The 18050-nt window shown below is 33.5% G+C and overlaps 1 protein-coding gene across 1 annotated transcript; it reads left to right on the top strand.

Annotated features, from left to right (window-relative positions):
- Positions 1-3194: 3194 nt before the first annotated feature.
- Positions 3195-5961, top strand: LOC126970245 (cytochrome P450 6B5-like). The gene is made up of 2 exons (XM_050816060.1): positions 3195-4614; positions 5734-5961. Exons 1-2 carry the CDS (start codon positions 3252-3254, stop codon positions 5904-5906), a joined length of 1536 nt encoding a protein of 511 aa, XP_050672017.1. The 5' UTR covers positions 3195-3251; the 3' UTR covers positions 5907-5961.
- The last annotated feature ends 12089 nt before the right edge of the window (positions 5962-18050 follow it).

The raw sequence follows: 18050 nt of genomic DNA, 5'->3' as shown, positions 1-18050 counted from the left end.
TCTATCGTACCTATCACGGATCTAGGATCCGTCACCTGATACGATATCAGGTGATGGATCCTAGATATACGCGTACGAACCCGAAAAAAAAAACAGTCACGAGTTTGGGTGTTCGAAAATGAGTTAAAGCCAACACAAATTGTCTCTAAAACCGGCCATGTTGCGACTATTCCTCTTGAGGGACAAAGAACGGTTAAGCCGTAATGATTTCTATACTTTCCCTAAAATAAAGAATAAATTCCGTGGTCAGAGATTTTCATCACCTGAAGAAGCTGTGGACGCCTACTAGCTGGAGACCCCCAACTTCCGAATGGAATGGTTGCTTCAATGATTGGTTCCAGCGTATGGAAAAATGTGTCAAATTTCGCGGAGAATACTTCGAAAAGCAATAAATACATTTTTAAATAGTAATGTTGTGTCACTTCCTTGACTCCCGAAATTTTCAGTGCCGCCCTCGTATGCTAAGTATGTTTACTGGTTTTATTTCGTTTTTTATTCAAAGACCTTGACCCATAGATTTTCGGACAAAAAAGTTTTTGTTTGTTATGTCTTATACTTTATTATTATAGACCTACAGTTTTTTATCTTTTGCTACGTTGTTCAGTAGATATGTTGAAGAGAATATTTGTTTACGTCTACTGATAGGTGTGTTTTAGTTGTGTCAGTATAAGATATTATGTACTAACAATACAAATTTTATTTGTATGTAGACACTAGGATTTGCAAGGTCAGGTTTTAACTTTGTTATGTCATATTTATTTTTTATATATGTATTTCATTAATAAATATTCAGATGATTTTTTTAAAGTAGACAACCCTAACGTCGTCAGAAGAGGTAAGAGTAACGCGATAGAAAGAGAGGCAACTTTAAGGTGAATATTGCAGGTTATTAGAGCTGAGCGATCTGATTTGCACCTAATTGTATCGCAATAAGAATTCCCATTTCTTTAATTGATTTTGCGGAGTGAGCCGTCTATACTTCTCATATCCGTCTTATAACATATTCTTTGTTATTACGATATTTTCATTTTTCATTAATTGCATAAATGTGATAGTATACATACGACACAGGCCTACAAAACCAAGTATCAACCTTTTGAAATTGCAATAACTTTTACACAAGATTTACCTACTTTTGAAATAAAAAGGACTTAAAGAAAGTTTTATTTTGTATATATATACTTCATAGTCGGTAACCTTATTTTAAGAAATGGCTGAAAATAACTTTATAAACAAAAATAATCCTTTTTGAATGACAATTCTTGCATTAATATTTTGTTTCTGTTTTTAAATTACTTCTTGATCGATGAGTCTTGTTACTAAAGCTAAGTCGCGGCCGTTTTCAATAACCTATCAGTCCTTAGTTTAACTTACTATAGGTAGACAAATCTATCCTTTTACGCTTACTTTCATCTCAATAACTTATCGACATAAGCATTGGACTATAACTATATTGTACATAACCATGGATAGATTAGATCTTGTCATCAACTTTCCCAATATTCAGTGTATCTCTTACTTGAGATAACAATTGTAAGTATCGTTGACTTTTCTGTCTCAATAAACTTATCAACGGTAACTCACATTATCCGTACACGCCGTCTGTCAATGGGACGACGCGACGTATAGTCCGGTCAATTTAGACCAAAAAATTAGAGTGAAGTTACATAAAGTCCCAACAAGCTGAAAATCAGTGAAATTGTTCAAAACATAATTATAAACAATGTTTAAAAGTTCCCCATCATTCCCGTGTATGGATTTTTCTTTATTCAAGGTCAAAGGTAAAAAAAATGAGTTTTTTGCGATTTTCAGCAAAACGGTAAGTTTTATCATAAAAGTACCTAGGACAAAAATTGTAGATCATAAAATTATCTATAAAAAATGTGTTAATACTTTTTTTCTTACGAGCCACCGTTTCTGAGATATAACGATTCAAAAAGTTGTAAAAACGCGCTAAGTACACTACCTCATAGCTGGCGTGGAAACGTGTGCATATTATGACGATAACAACTTTTATGATGGGGAACTTTAAAATGTTGTTTATAATTATGTTTTGAACAATTTCACTGATTTTCAGCTTGTTGGGACTTTATGTAACTTCGAATGTCTAAATTGACCGGACTAGTATAGCTTATCAGCGATAGAATTTTGTATGGAAATTGCAATTCACGCGTCCCAATATAAACCGATAAGAATGACTTATCGGGTAGCTTCAGATTATTGACAGCTAATTATTGACAGTAGAAGGTAGTAATTTATCTCTATCTGTAGATAGTATCTTAGGAACGGCCGTAAATGGTGACAGCACGGTATCCATAACTTGAGTTACGTTATTGAAAATGGCCGTTAGACAACAGCACATAAACTTTATTTATCATGCCTCTTTCACCTGAAGAATGTACTAGATACAAGTATGGGCTGGCATATCTTCAGAAGGTCGCACAGAGTTTGATACCATAGAAAATGGCACTCTAACTGGGAAAAGGTATGACCAAGCAAGCATGGGTGATGAACCGATGCTTATGCATGATTATGTCCGGCTACACACGGCTCAGATCGTGCAACAAGGACAACATTATTAAGGTGTTTGTTGACCATCAAGAAGTCCTGATCTCAACCCGATTGAGCACGTCCTGGATAATAGGGAGGGTATTCAGAAGCTGCAGATCAGTAACTACCACCATCAGGGTACTAAAACAAGCCCTGATGGAAGAATGGGAGATTATTCTCCAAAATCGAATCCGTAACCTTGTATTCAGTATGCCAAACCGGCTCGAATCTGTAGTCAGAGCTCGCGGATGCAATACGAGTTTTTAAAATTAAATAACACAAAACATAGTTTTATGACACTAAGCATAAAATGTCTATGTTAATATTTTATCTGTTTTTATTTGTAAGTTTCAAATGATACTAATGTATAGTTTACTTTTAAAGAAACCTGATAAAATTTGCTTTATAACGCATTTTATTTTAAAGCAGTTTTGCAGGTCAGAGTTAATGTATACATTATAGATACGTAGTTGCGGAATATTTTTGGAATATAATTATTATTGTATTATTTTTTCATATAAATTAATGAAAAAGATGATACAATATAATAGCACATTTGATCTATCAGATACAGCAATAGTACTTATCATATTATATTACAAAGTCCACTTCGATTATTTATCACAGGAAACTAACACGATCACTAGTTTTTATTCGCAGCGAGTAGCTACGGCCGCGTCGCGTGGCTTGCGCTTAAAATCATGTTTATATACATGATAATACTTTTATTTATTTGTGTTTTTCTATTATACGCCACACGAAATCACCGTTACTGGAGTCAGCGAAACGTCAAACATGACACCCCAGTGCCTTTATTCGGGAACCACTTCAAAAATTTATTCGGAATCAAAAGTATAACGCAAGTTGCAAATGATTTATATTATAAGTATCCAGAGGAGAAAGTTGTTGGCTATTATCAAGGACGAACACCTGAGTTGCTCATTCGAGATCTAGACATTGCTAGACATATTCTCAACGTGGACTTTGGACATTTCTACATGCGTGGTCTGGGAAGAGATGGCGATATCGAAACATTGCTAAAAAGTTTATTCCATGCGGAGGGTGATCTATGGAAACTTTTGAGACAAAGGCTAACTCCGGCATTTACAACAGCTAAACTGAAATCGATGTTTCCATTAATTATTAACTGTGCAGAAAAGTTACATTTGGCAGGTGATAATATTGTGAAATCTGGTGGTGAGTGTGATATAAGAGAATTTATGGCACGATTCACAACTGAATTTATAGGCGCGTGTGGTTTTGGGATCGAAATGGATAGCATTAATAATGAAAATTCAACCTTTAGAGCATTAGGGGCTAAAATGTTTTCGAGATCTTTTCGTGATATGTTTTTGTTGGGCTTATGGCAAATTATACCTGAGATAAGAAAAATGTTACACGTATCAGACATTAGAATAAAGACAGCTATCACGGGTATTGTGACGACAATATTTGAACAGAGGAACTATAAGTCCATCGGAAGACACGATTTTATTGATATGTTACTAGAGCTGGCTGATAAGGGAGTAATAACTGGAGAATCTTTAGAGAAGTTTGATGAGTATGGCAAACCAAAACTTGCAGAAGTTAATATGGACATGGATATGCTTGTAGCTCAAGTATTTGTTTTCTTTGCTGCTGGATTTGAAACATCGTCATCAGCTTCTAGTTTCACACTGCACCAACTAGCGCTCAACCCTCATATACAAATCAAAGTTCAAAAAGAAATAGATCAGGTTCTTTCAAAATATAATAATAAGTTATCCTATGATGCGATATCTGAGATGACATATTTAGACATGGCTTTCAAAGAAGGCATGAGATTGTTTCCGTCTTTGGGGGTGCTTCACAGAGAATGCACAAGGAAATACACAATACCGCAGTTGGGAATAACAATAGACCCTGGAGTGAAAATAATGATTCCAATCCAAGCCATCCAGACTGATGAGAAATATTATGATAATCCAAAAGAATTCAGACCGGAGAGATTTTTAAGTGATAATTTAAAAGAGTCTGTAAAATACACTTATTTGCCATTTGGGGAAGGTCCTAGGGCTTGTATTGGTGAGTGTTTTACATATAAATATAATATAGTTACAACAAGGTTACAAACGACAATTTGATATTTTTTTTTTAAATTTTCATCTATTTAGCGTTTTTAGACATTCATACAATATGAAGAATACGATAACATCAGTCAAAAGAGCGCCCATTTCTTAAACACTGAAGTAAATATCTGACCCAAGTCTTCAATATTAACACACACATACACACAAACACTCACGCGTTTTCTCGTCTAGGTAGGTAGAGAAAACATAACACCACTTGCCACAAACCTCACGCGCTTCCTCTACATGGATTACTCTTTCTTTTTCTCAATTCTTGTCACGACATCTTCTGTCAGACCACAGCGCACTCGTATTACCGCATTCGGAATTCTATCAATGAGTTTCACATACAACGCAAAGATCGCATGTCAACTACGTTAATTCTGCTTTTCTGCCCTACTCAACTCTCACTTCCGTACATCAACGTGGCGACAAGCATTCCATTATAAACGTGCCTCTTTTGGCACAGTCTAGCCATTCAGAAAGGTATGCAGCGCTCGATTCACACATTTTTCCGCAGACATTCTTCTTTCAATATCTCCTTAACATCTTCCGTCTCTTGTAAACATGCTACCCAACTATACATATTCTGTGACTTGTTCTACCCTTTCGCTTTCATCTTCAATTGTAATATTACACTCACCACTTGCAGAAAGTATATTTAAAGTTAATGTTTCGTTTAATCACATACTATCTTTGACTGTGAAAATGAAATTGAAAGTGACGGTATTATATTTAACTAAACATAAACGGGAAGCTTTCTGCAACTGGCGGTCAGTCAAACTGTCAATAAATACCTCGATTTTATTTGAATGGCATTTTATTAATATTATTTTTAATACTACATTTTTAAAAGTAAAAAATATAACAATGAATTTGTTACTTTAATTTTTATCGAAACTAAGAAATGCTAAGTGATTAAAGAAATAAATATATTTAATTTTCACTGAAATTGACTGAGTGTAAATTGTAGTGATGGTTGTGATGACCATTCGATGACGGCTTCATTTAGCAACACGAGAGATTTAGCCAATAGCTCATATTTAGGTGGTAACCGATCATCGTCTATTCCCAGGAGCTCGTCTCGGTCATATGCAGTCATTGGCAGGTTTAGCAGCTGTATTGCAGAGATTCACGGTGGAGCCATCCGCAAAAACTTCAAAAGAATTGCCTGTCAACCCCTGGATAAACGTCGTTCAAGCAGTCGAGGGAGGTGTACCTGTTAAACTCAAACTACGTACAAAGTGAACATGTTTTGATAAAATAAATTATGTATTAATATGAAATAATTTTCAAGTTAAAATGGTGTCTTTTATTTAAAAACTAGCTTCACTTCAGCTATCAAAAGAAGAGAAACAAAGTTTTATTAGCATCATTCGAATATTTTATATAGAATAGTAGCATTGTGAATATCATACAGGAGAATGGGCATAAATGTATGAACGTTGGTCTACAAGTCCAACATTAACGCCCTCTGGAAATCAGAAGCCAATAACTCCATAATCAAATTACGACTATCGTTTAGGTCTAACGGCACGGGAGCTTTTCCCTTTAAATGAAAAAATTAAATACTAAAAAATATACAGTACTAATATCTTTATGTTACACTAGTAATTAATCAGTTTTCATTAATGTTTGCATCAAGAATTACATTGTTAAGCTTTGCAGTAGGTGTTACAAAACCGCCCTTGATATCTAGCCCAACATAAATACCATAATATTGAAATGACGTGTGGACACATACCGAGTGTACGGCGTCCAGATAGACACGTACAATAACAATAATAATGATACTTTATTTAATTTTTCGTTTACAATCACTGCAAATAACTTAAATTTCTAAATGTTCAATATTTATTACATAATACTAACATTGAAAAACGGTTTTGCAGTGATATTAAAAGAGGTTGTCCTCTGACCCCGAAACTAGTTAAAACTGTATCTTCGGGGTCAGTGATTGACAAATGACAATGACAAACGAAACAATTAATAATAATTAAAAATTAAATGTGTGTGTGTGTGTTTAATTCTTAGTGAGTACTGAGTAGGTTACAGGAGACTTTCCGTTTCTGAATAAGATAATTGTATAATATAGGCGGTGGTTTTCTTTTTTACCTCAAAATTGCTAGTGTGTAGTTAAAAGTCTTCTCATGAATCTTATTGTAAAGCTTAGACGAGAGAGCATCATATTGACGTTTCGCGAAGGCCGTTTTACATTTTAATAAGGGACTTATTTGGGTGCGGCGTCGTCCAAGAACAGTCACATTGAGGAGTAGGGTAGCATGTTTTCTTAATATACTCCGAAGAATATATAGTTGCCGGACCGTTAAATATTGGCATTCTGAGTAAAGTAGGTTGGTAGAGTAGCGGTTTAATTTCGCTCGTCAATAGGTTTAATTTCGCTTTAAAATAGCTCTTTAAGCTCTTTCCACACTTAACATAATAGTTACGCGGGCTCCACCCCAAACAGGGATGCAGTAGGTCAAAAGTGATTGGCAATGTATACAGTTAAGTGTCGTAACGTCTTAAATGTGCATATTAATTTCCGCAGCCTCACTTTAAACTCTTCTATTTGTGTATGCCATTTTAGGTTAGAAACTATGTGGATGCCGACGTACTTTACGCTAGAGACAATATTGAGAGGGGGGCTACAGGAGTTACAGGTGGGTAATTGGGTATTATTGAATGACAAGTATGTATGATGATATTCGAGTTTTCAGTTAAGGAAAAAGGATGAATTTGTGTTTTCCGGATATTTATTGTGAGTAAATTAGTTGAAAGCCAGTGCCAGCCATAATGCATCTCTTCCTTCTACATTTCTGTTAACTAAAATATAGGTATAATATTGTTTGGCTCTGGTATGGCGTCACTGTATCCTGGCCCTCTGTAGAGACACAATATTACCTACTTCTATGCCAAACTCATTCAAATCATTTAGGTCATACTCTCTGTATACTTCGATTAGGTGCAGACCGCGCTATTGGTAAGTAGATGTATTCTGTGAACCATATTAAGATTTTCATACAAAATAGAAGAAAAAGCAATATATTTTGGAGGTTCCAAATACTTAGAACTTAAACTCAAAAAATTTTTTTTCATCAAGCCTATACGTGTGGGGTATTTATGGATAGGTTTTCAAATGTATTAAAATGATATTGAGGTTTCTAATATCAGTTTTTTCTAAACTGAATAGTTTGCGCGAGAAACACTTCCAAAGTGATAAAATGTGTATAATCATAATTTAACCGGGCAATACAGTTTTTGTAGCAACAAAGAGGTTTTATGCCGCTGAAAATCAATTATTGGAATAAATAAAAGTGTCCCTAATTAAGACGAATAATCATTTATTAGTACCAAATAATTTATAATTCACAATAGTTTGTAATAGAATATAATATGCACTTTATCAATAAAATTATAATTTTGAACTAGGCTGTATGTTATCAACCACCTTACAAATGGCGCGTGAAAAAAAATCATAATTTTTTAACATAATTTTTATAAACTTTGTTTGTATCGCATTTGTTGCTGTGTGGTAAATAATTGTAAAAATGTCAAGTTTTAGTAAAGAAGATGAATAACTAATAGATTCAAGCCCGCCAGAAAATATTGAATGCAGCACAAAATGTAAACGAAAGCCAACAAAACCCGCAAATTCTAGAGAAAAGTACTAAGATACTTACGATAGTTGAAAAATTTATGCAATAAATGTTTGTTTTTTCCTCGCAAGCGTGTTGAAAAAGTGCGTATGGAACTTGTGAGCAACCTACTAGAAACTCGGCTGATTTACTCTTTCACCTGCTTTGATGCAATGATACCATCTTTAGATATAGTCAGTGATTTTCCTTGGAGCAAAAGGAGAGGAACTCTTCCGATAGAAAGCATAAAATCTGCCGCTCATTGTTATCAGCAATTATAGAGATGGAAATTTGCGCTTTCCTGCCGGCGATGACTTGATTATGTGGAGTACTGCCTCATCTTCGAAGGAAGCTCATTGTCGCTCAGAGGGTAATGGAGAGAGTTATGCTCGAAGTTTCCCATCGATATCGAATCAGAAATGAGAAGATCCATAGGAAAAGCAAAGTCACTGATATAGCCCAAATGATTTCGAAACTGAAGTGGCCGTGGGCAGGGCACATAGTGCGACGGAAAGATGGCCGGTGGGGTAGAAAAGTCCTCGAATGGCGACCACGTACCGGAAGACGCAATGTTGGTAGGCCACCCTCAAGACCTACGATCTGGTCAAAATCACCAGAGTACATATGAGGGCAGAGCAGGATCGGTCGTCGTGGAGATCTTCGTGCTTTTGTCCAGCAGTGGACGTCTTCCGGCTAATGATGATGACTGCCTCGTCTTACTGAACACACCAAGCTATTCAGAAGCTACTGAACGTCACTGGATATAACGACGCCAAATATGACAATACAGGTACGTACAGATACAGATACAGAGGTGTTCTCAAATGAAGAAGATACGACAGAGGGCGACTTTTGGTAGTTGATACCTGTCGATGCCTTCTTAGTATTAAACTGGTTTAAAATGAGCAGGCCGATATTTTCCATAGCACAATCTCGATTACAGACTCAATAAAAATTTTTGTACAAATAAAAATAGTTTAATAAATAAATAAATTTCAAAATGTACTAAAATCGATTGCCTCAGGTAAATTCATTGGTTTTCGAGGATGGTTTTTTATATTTATTTATTTTGGACAAAAAATAGTTACCTACATGTTTTTTGTTATAGTTTTCGTGGGTGTTGAAACCAATACCAGCTAGTGATCTCAAAATGAAAATTCGAGATGGTACTGGTACAAGTACTGCAAAAATAATATCAACTTTTTCGTCATGGGTATCGTTTTCATAGTTTTGAGGATGTTGAAACTGATAGTGCTGTCAAAATGTAAATCCAAGTTGGAGCTATATGAAATTATAAACTTTTTTATCATGGGTGTTGTTTTCATGATTCTCGAGTGTGTGTGAAGCCCCGAAAATCTCGAAAATGATACCCATATTGATTTTATTGAAAATGTCACATCCGCCATCTTGAATCTTGATCATTTTGTTCAACATCTCAAACTGCAAAATACAAAGTTTAAAAACACATATTTCAAATAAAAACTTCAACGAAAATAAAACAAAAATATTTCCACGAAAAACATTCAATTAAATGTCATCATGTAGACTAAAAGATTGCAATAGACACTGTATAGCCACCATTTAAAGTCGATTAGAAAAATAACTTGACAACCCTATTGCTTCAATGAAGTGTACGCATGTGTGGGTAGGTATTTTATCAACAAGGCTTAGTTTCTATACTGGTACATATGTCTACTATGTCACTACTAACTTTTCAATGTGAAAGTAGATGCTTACCGCCATTAAGCCGTTGTTTGGTGTTATCTACGTTAAAAAGTTTTTTGGAAAAAAGTAAGTATTTTTAATATAGTTTGAACTCTGATAGCTTTAAATGTTTTATAACAGTCACTGAACTTTTATATGCTATTGCTTCTTTTCTTAAACAAGTAAGTATTAAAAACATAATAAATTCCAATTCAATGGTTTGTTGAAGTTGGAGTAGTGTTGTACTTCGGTCACTGTCAATCATTTGTACCTTGGTCAGTGTCCAAGGTACATTCGGATATTGTTTCCACATACTAGAAATATATACAACCACTAGACCAGTCAGTTTCTTGGCCTATCAAGATTTATTTTAATATAGCGGCTAACGAGGTAAATGTCTTCAGGTCATGTGGGGAAACCATTAAAATTTTATTAAAAAAGATTAATTTTTGTAAATTATTAAAAGAGATATCTAAAAAACTGTCCTAGGTGCCACAGGTTACCCTACTGATAAATGGAGAGCCTGTTTTTCCCTCGGTAATACTGCGAAAACTACTGGATCAGCATAATAAAAAAGGCATAAAAAGCATTTATTTTCTCAAAATTAATATACTAGACACTACTACCGCTTCGGAAACAAATTGCGCTCTGAGAGATGAGAAGCGGTGCAAGAAACTCTCCCAGAATGGAAACTCTCCCAGCATTGTATAAATACTTATACCATAAGATGTAGCGTGTTTCATAGAAAGTTTTAGTACGATATTTTGGTAATTACTTATCATGAACCGGTATTTTATCGACTTACAAATACCTATATATTCGCAATACAATAATACAGTCATAACATAACATTACTTATGACAATTCATACAGTGAACCGGCGCGGGGTTCTCTATATTTTATTGTAATTAGTGTTTCGAGCATTATAATATGAATTAAACACACTCTTTCTTGTATATATATAAAATTAAATTTAAAGGTGCTATTTTATGATTATTATTTAATTTTTATTAATTTTTCACGTAACTTTGAAAATTTTGGCTGGATCACTTCGAATAGATTTTTTTATAAATTTGTAAAACCATGACGTGATAAGTAATAATATTGATTTAAAAGAGTGGCAGCACTGTGGCAATGTGGCAATTTTTCTCATTAAAATGACACTCTTCCTCGAAGTGATGTCAAATAGTAATATATATATATATATATTTGACCTAAATAAATAAATTACTTTTGAATTTGAGTGGAGTTAGCTTAATTGAATAATAAAAATCAAGTAAATATTTTCATTAAATTACAATTTAACGCCTGAAATATTTGTATAGCAAATTATCACTAATGCGTTAAAACGAAGACTTTTTTGTTAGGCGAAGAAAAATAAAAAGCTAGGGTATTTGGTCACCTCGTCGTAAGTGATCACCGCTTCCGATACTCTCTTGCAAATATTTGTATAGCAAATTATCACTAATGCGTTAAAACGAAGACTTTTTTGTTAGGCGAAGAAAAATAAAAAGCTAGTGTATTTGGTCACCTCGTCGTAAGTGATCACCGCTTCCGATACTCTCTTGCAACCACAAAGGACTCTCAAGAGGGCTACCAGACTTTATAAGTAACACCGCACAAGGAAACTTAATCCACTGCTACGTTGTATGTGTAAGTTCCTTGAAAACCATATCGTAAATTTATGCCTTAGTGTTATTTGAGATAGAGCAGAGTATCAGCAGTAGACTATGAGCAAATCAGTGCATTCACCATTATTTAATATAAGAAAACAATTTTATAAATTAATTACAATTTTTTATTCTCATGACAACGTAATAACTCTTATGACTGCTTTGTAGTCATAGTAACCAAAAGTCACTAATTTCTTCTTCAATGAGTAAGACCTCTATGATACTCCCTCTCACGACGACCTTCAGGTCTGAGTGACGCCTATCATCTTTAGAAGCTTTAACAATCTTGGTTGTGGTAATGCCTTTGTGAAAAGGTCTGCCTCCATATGTTCTGTGTCCTTGTAACGAATGGTCACTAATTTCTTCTGGACACAATCCCGTATAAAATGTTCCTTTATACTGATATGTTTCGATCTCTTACCAGTCATTTGATTGTTTGCTAACATCTGTGCAGCCAAATTATCATTATAGATCGTAACAGTTTGTTGAAAAACTCCAATATCTTCCAACAGATATTCAATTCTTCCAATCGATATATTCCAGTGTAAAGCTTCCTTCGTTGCTTCTGTCATCGCCATATATTCGGCTTCTGCTGTTGACAAAGCCACTGTTCTTTGTTTCTTTGTTGCGTAACTGATAAGGCCACCACCATACTTAAAAATATAACCGGTATATGAACGACGGTCAACGGTACATGCCGCCCAGTCAGCGTTAGCCATGCCTGTTAGTGCCATTCCTGATTGTTTATATCTGATGGTTACATTCTTCGTTCCTTTTAAATAACGAATCACCCTTTTTGCAGCTTGCCAATGTGTATTATCAAAACATGTATTATATTGGCTCAAATAACTAACAGCAAGCATTATATCTGGTCTTGTGGCTACAGTGAGGTACATTAGAGATCCAATTAATATTTGGTATGGTATATTCTCCATCTCTGTGAGTCCCTTACCCTTCTCCAGTTTCAGACCAGTCTCCATGGGCGTTGACACTGGCTTACATTCTGCCATGTCGAACTTAATTATTAAATTTTCAATATAATTTTCCTGTGACAATGTTATTTCTCCCCCTACATGGGTAAAATGTATGCCCAGGCAATGATGGAGTGAACCCATATCTCGTAACTCAAAAACTTTTTGCAGTTTTGTTTTGACTTCTCGTAACAACATTTCTGATTTATATGCTAGTATTAAGTCATCATCAGCTTTTCTCCTTCTTTTTCTAATATACACAAGCAAGGATCCGCTGAAGAATTCTTAAATCCGATTTCCAACAATTTCTCATGTAACTTTAAGAAACATTGTCTTCCTGCTTGTTTCAAACCATATATGGCTTTGTTTAGTTGACATACCCCATTATTTTTATATCTATTTATATCTCAAAGCATTTCTTTTGCTTTTTTAATCAACTCTTTGTCTTTTCCATGTGTAATTATGTATTTTTTTTTATTTAATAGGAAGCCCACGTTGCATACAATGTATTACCTTATAGTATATTTACACATTAATTACTTATATTATTTAACATCGTATACCCCATTTACGGGCTAACTCGACATGCAATTAATTACTTAATTAAATTACAAGTACTTAAACACATTATTAACATAATATGACAATTTCTTCGTTTACTTATTACTCATCTAATTTACTCAATAAATTGGTTACCTAAACAAAAATATAAAAAACTTATCACTCTAAACAAAAAAAAAACTAAATTTTATATAAACTCAATTTAAAATACAGCAACTATTATTAAATACGAAAAAAAAACGAATGATATTATTTAATTAAATGATTTTTAATTTTGCGCTTGAAAATCGATGCAGAGTTCCAAAATATGTCCAACTCTGCTATTTGAAATATATTGTTATAGGACATTACAATTCTGTTAATAGGAGGGGTCCTACCTAGGTTACTCTTTGTAATTATTGGCATAAAAGTAATTTTATTTTTAATATGTGACTGTGCATTTTGTCTTGGAACTGCTAACCTTATTCTGTTTAATAAGTTCGGGCTATCAATAGCTCCATTTACAATTTTATGCAAAAAACAGAGATCTATTGAGTTTCTACGATTGCATAGTGATATAGTTTTATAAAGTTTTAAGAGATCGTTGGTATTATTAATTTCTTTTAATATATTGTCCTTGTAGGCTAAGTGTCGTAAGAATTTTTTTTGTACTCTTTCTATTCTTTCTTTATGCACTTGGTAGTTAGGATTCCATACAACAGAGCAATATTCAAGTTTACTTCTAATCATTGAATTAAACAGCGTTAATTTTGTGGATGATCTTTTAAATTCTTTTGTACTTCTTATTATGAAACCTAAAAGTTTAAGAGCATTACTCACCAGATTATCAATATGTGGTATGAAACTCAACTTACAATCTAGAATGATCCCGAGATCATTTATTTGATTGACCGTTTCTAATATGTTGCCATTTATACTGTAATCAAAATTAATATTTCTTATTTTTCTGCTGAAGGTGATACTGTAACATTTCAAATGATTTAATTTTAGATTATTTTCATTGCACCAAACCGAAAGTCTATCTAAATCCTGTTGCATATTAATCGAGTCTTCAATATCATTTATTTCACTATACATCTTGAGGTCTTGCATAAAGATGGAATTGACAAAACTTAAAACATTTGACTATGTCATTAATGAAAATACCAAACAACGTGGGGCCCAGATAGAACCCTGCGGAACACCAGATGTCGCAATAAAAGTATTTGACTGGTACCCTCCAATAACAACACTCATCTCACGGTTTTTTAAAAATGAGCCCATCCATTGAATAAGATTCCCACAAATACCGTATGCCCCAAGTTTTGCCAACAAAATGCGGTGATCAACGACATCAAATGCTTTTGCTAAATCTGTGTAAACACAGTCAATTTGATTTGAACTATCTATGGCAACTGATAAATCATCGACAAACAATGCTAAATTAGATATAGTAGACCTCTTGTTAAGAAAGCCATGCTGGTTCTGTATCATTATTGATCTTAAGTGCCATGATAATATCGGACAGATTAATGATTAAAATACCTTTGAAAATACTGATAATATACAAATGGGTCTATACTTAGTTATATCTTTTCTGTCACCACTCTTAAACACAGGGACTACTCTAGCCTTTTTCCATATTTTAGGAAATTTGCCTTCTGCTAATGATTTATTAAATATCAACGTTAATGGCCTTGCTAACAGAGCCGCGCATTGCTTAATAAATAAAGTTGGTATATCATCAGGGCCCGGCCCTTTATTAATGTCGAGGCTGCTCAGTTGTTTTTTTACATCTTCTTCCTTTATAGCTATACTATCCAAATAACAAATGGGAAAATAATTAATGTTTGTAGTTGTTTGCAATACAGATCTTTGGGGTGATGTATACACACTAGAAAAATGAATACCAAAATGGTTACAAATATCTGAACCATTTGAAAACGAACAATCATTCAGCGTCATTAAAGCTGGATAATCGCATTTATTACTACGCTTTTTTTTCAAATACGTGAAAAAAATTTAGGATTAATTTTTATGCTATTCTCCACCTTTTCTAGGTAACTTTTATAGTCCATATTTATAATAATTTCACATCTATCTCTTAATAATTTAAATTCTATTTCATCTAGCGGATTACGGTATTTTTTAAATAATATTCTATATTTGTTCTTTTCTGCCAACCGTTTAATCAAGTTTTTAGAATACCACACTGGATAACGAGTTTTGTTTAGCACCTTTTTTTTGGAATACACTTTTCAATAAATATTTCATTCTTTTTATGTAACTCAGTATAAAATATTTCCGTCAATTCATTTACGTCATCAAAACTACTAAAAAAAATCTCCCATTTGATTTCAGCAAGCTCTCTATTAATAACCTCATAGTCAGCATTTCTAAAATTGTGTTTCATTATTACATTAGATATAAACAAAGAATCTTTATAATCAATTTCAAAGTTAATTTCAAGTGGTGAGTGATATTTATCTATAGAGCAAGCACTAAAATCACTATTTTCTACAGTAATGTTGTTTAATGTACTAAAAACAAGATCTAGGATTTTGCCATACGCATTACTTATCCTATTAAATTGAGATAAATTAGTCAGCGCCATGAAATCATTTATAAGAACAGCTGCTGGACCATTATTAATCTGAATATTTCTTTTTTGACAACCTTCTACATTATCCCACTTAATTGATGGTATATTAAAGTCACCAATTACTACAGTTTGTAGTTGCTTATTTACTAATATCGTTTCGACATTCTGTACAAAGCTTAGAAGAGTGTCATACATAAGTGGCGAGGGAATATATACAGCACATATAGAAATTGTGTTTGAGTTTACTACTAAGTTTACCCAGAGATCTTCAAATTTAGTTTCCCAAGAATGAACTCTGTAACATTTATATTTTTTCAATACCGCAATTAAAACCCCTCCACCATCCAATTTACTTGTAGTGGTGGTGTCACGATCGCGACGAAATACATTATACCTATCGTCAATGAACTCATGATTTGAAACGTCATTGTTGAGCCAGGTTTCAGTAAATATTATGATGTCAAAGTCAGAGTTAAGAATTGCAAGATAAATATCATTCGTTTTTGTACGCACTCCTCTTACATTTTGATAGAATAGTTTTAAATGTTTTACCATGAAAAATAAGAGAGTTTACTTACTATGGACACAGGGATATAGATTATAAATAATCTTGTAGGAATTTCTTCGATTTCACCAATATAACGTCACTAGAAATGTTTTTCCGTAAAAAAATACTACCGTTACGGGACCAAACAAAACGATATTGCTTTTCTTTTGCAAATAAACGTGCTGCTGCATAGATATCCTTTGCTGTGGATGACAAATGCTCTGATATGTATACAGGCTTCTTATCACCAGATATTCCAAAATGAGTTGTATTTAATTTATTTGCTTTGTTAAAATTAATTACACCAGCCAAAAACTTATCACGCAGTAGTTGAGAACTAAATTTGACAATAACAGACCTTGGACGGGAGGAATCTTTGTTCAGCTTAGCGACACGCGTGCACTTTATGAGACTTTCTTCCGTTAATGGAGTGTTTATAACCTTCCCAATCTGTTGCACAGCCTTGACTAAGTTTTCTCCTCTAAACTCCGGAATACAATGCAACTCAATGTTTCCTGCTCTAGCCTCTTTATCGAGTATATTAATTGTATTAGTATGGCTTTTTACAAGTTCCCTGAGTTCACTATTGTCTTTTTTTAATGATACAATCTCCTTCTTTGCTCCCTCTAGCTCCTGTTTTATTGTATCAAAATGACTTGACAGATAATCTAGGGATGCCTTAATGTTTTGTAAACCGCTTAATTCTTCGCGAATTTTCCTTAATTCAACACTGACCGTTAGAGAAATAACTTCCTTCACTTCTTTTCTTATCGCCAATAACCGGTCGTTAGAATCCACCGCGCCTTCGCTAATATTTATGCTTTCAAGTGTTGTCGACGGCAATTTACTTTGACAGGTCGGGCAAATGCACTGCCCTCGAGTCACAGGCGATTTAGACCCAGATGGCACAATGCATTCAAAGTGATATAGCGATTGACATTTGACGCATTTAATCCTTTTTTGTGTAACGAGCACGTTAATTTTGCAAACATTACATTCATTAGACATCTTACTAAGTATATACTTTATGAATAAATTGCATCAACAGAAATAAATATAGTGGGGAAGCCAGGTACATAAACGGCAATGAGTGAGATTTTAAGTGTTCAATATTTAGATTGAGTAGAGAATAATAACATTAAAATTATATTAATTTAAAATATTTTTTATAAATTAAATTAAAAAAGATTATAATAATAAATAAGTAACAGTAAATAAGTTAGTGAATAGGCTATTCACAACATACAGTTCTGTTTGAAATTTTACATTGGAATAATGGGCAAACGATAATTTATTACGGTCACCACTTATTATTCTGTCAGCTGATTACTATTTTGTAAGTACCCACTTTACTTTTCACTTTCTTGCACCAGATTTTATTTATGTTGTATATTTTAGACACTTCACTTTTATTGTATTTTAATGTTAATCTATACGCTATGAATTATAATTATAAGTGTCGAAAACAATATAATGATATTTTAAAGTGTAACTTGAGCACGATCACTGAATTTAATATGTTTGATTTTCTAATAACAAACAATGCCACAGTATTAATTGGATTATGTTGCGTTTAACTAAAAGACTATAAGTTAAAAATAATAATTAATGCACTAGGATGACCGTACTATCGATTAAAATTTAAGGTAAGACTTTCACATGAATATCATTAGTATTAGTAAATATTTATCTTAACGTTAACTAAGTACTTGTGACA

This window comes from Leptidea sinapis, chromosome 20, assembly GCF_905404315.1.
Source record: "Leptidea sinapis chromosome 20, ilLepSina1.1, whole genome shotgun sequence".
NCBI lineage: Eukaryota > Metazoa > Arthropoda > Insecta > Lepidoptera > Pieridae > Leptidea > Leptidea sinapis.
The sequence above is the reverse complement of the archived record's forward strand: the minus strand, read 5'-3'. Positions and strand labels throughout refer to the sequence as shown.

Bases quoted from the DNA above. Each gene is read 5' to 3' on its own strand.
- LOC126970245 (XM_050816060.1), top strand. From the start codon at position 3,252: ATGTTTATATACATGATAATACTTTTATTTATTTGTGTTTTTCTATTA. The intron at 4,615-5,733 runs GTGAGTGTTTTA...GTCTATTCCCAG, and splicing joins AGGTCCTAGGGCTTGTATTG to GAGCTCGTCTCGGTCATATG.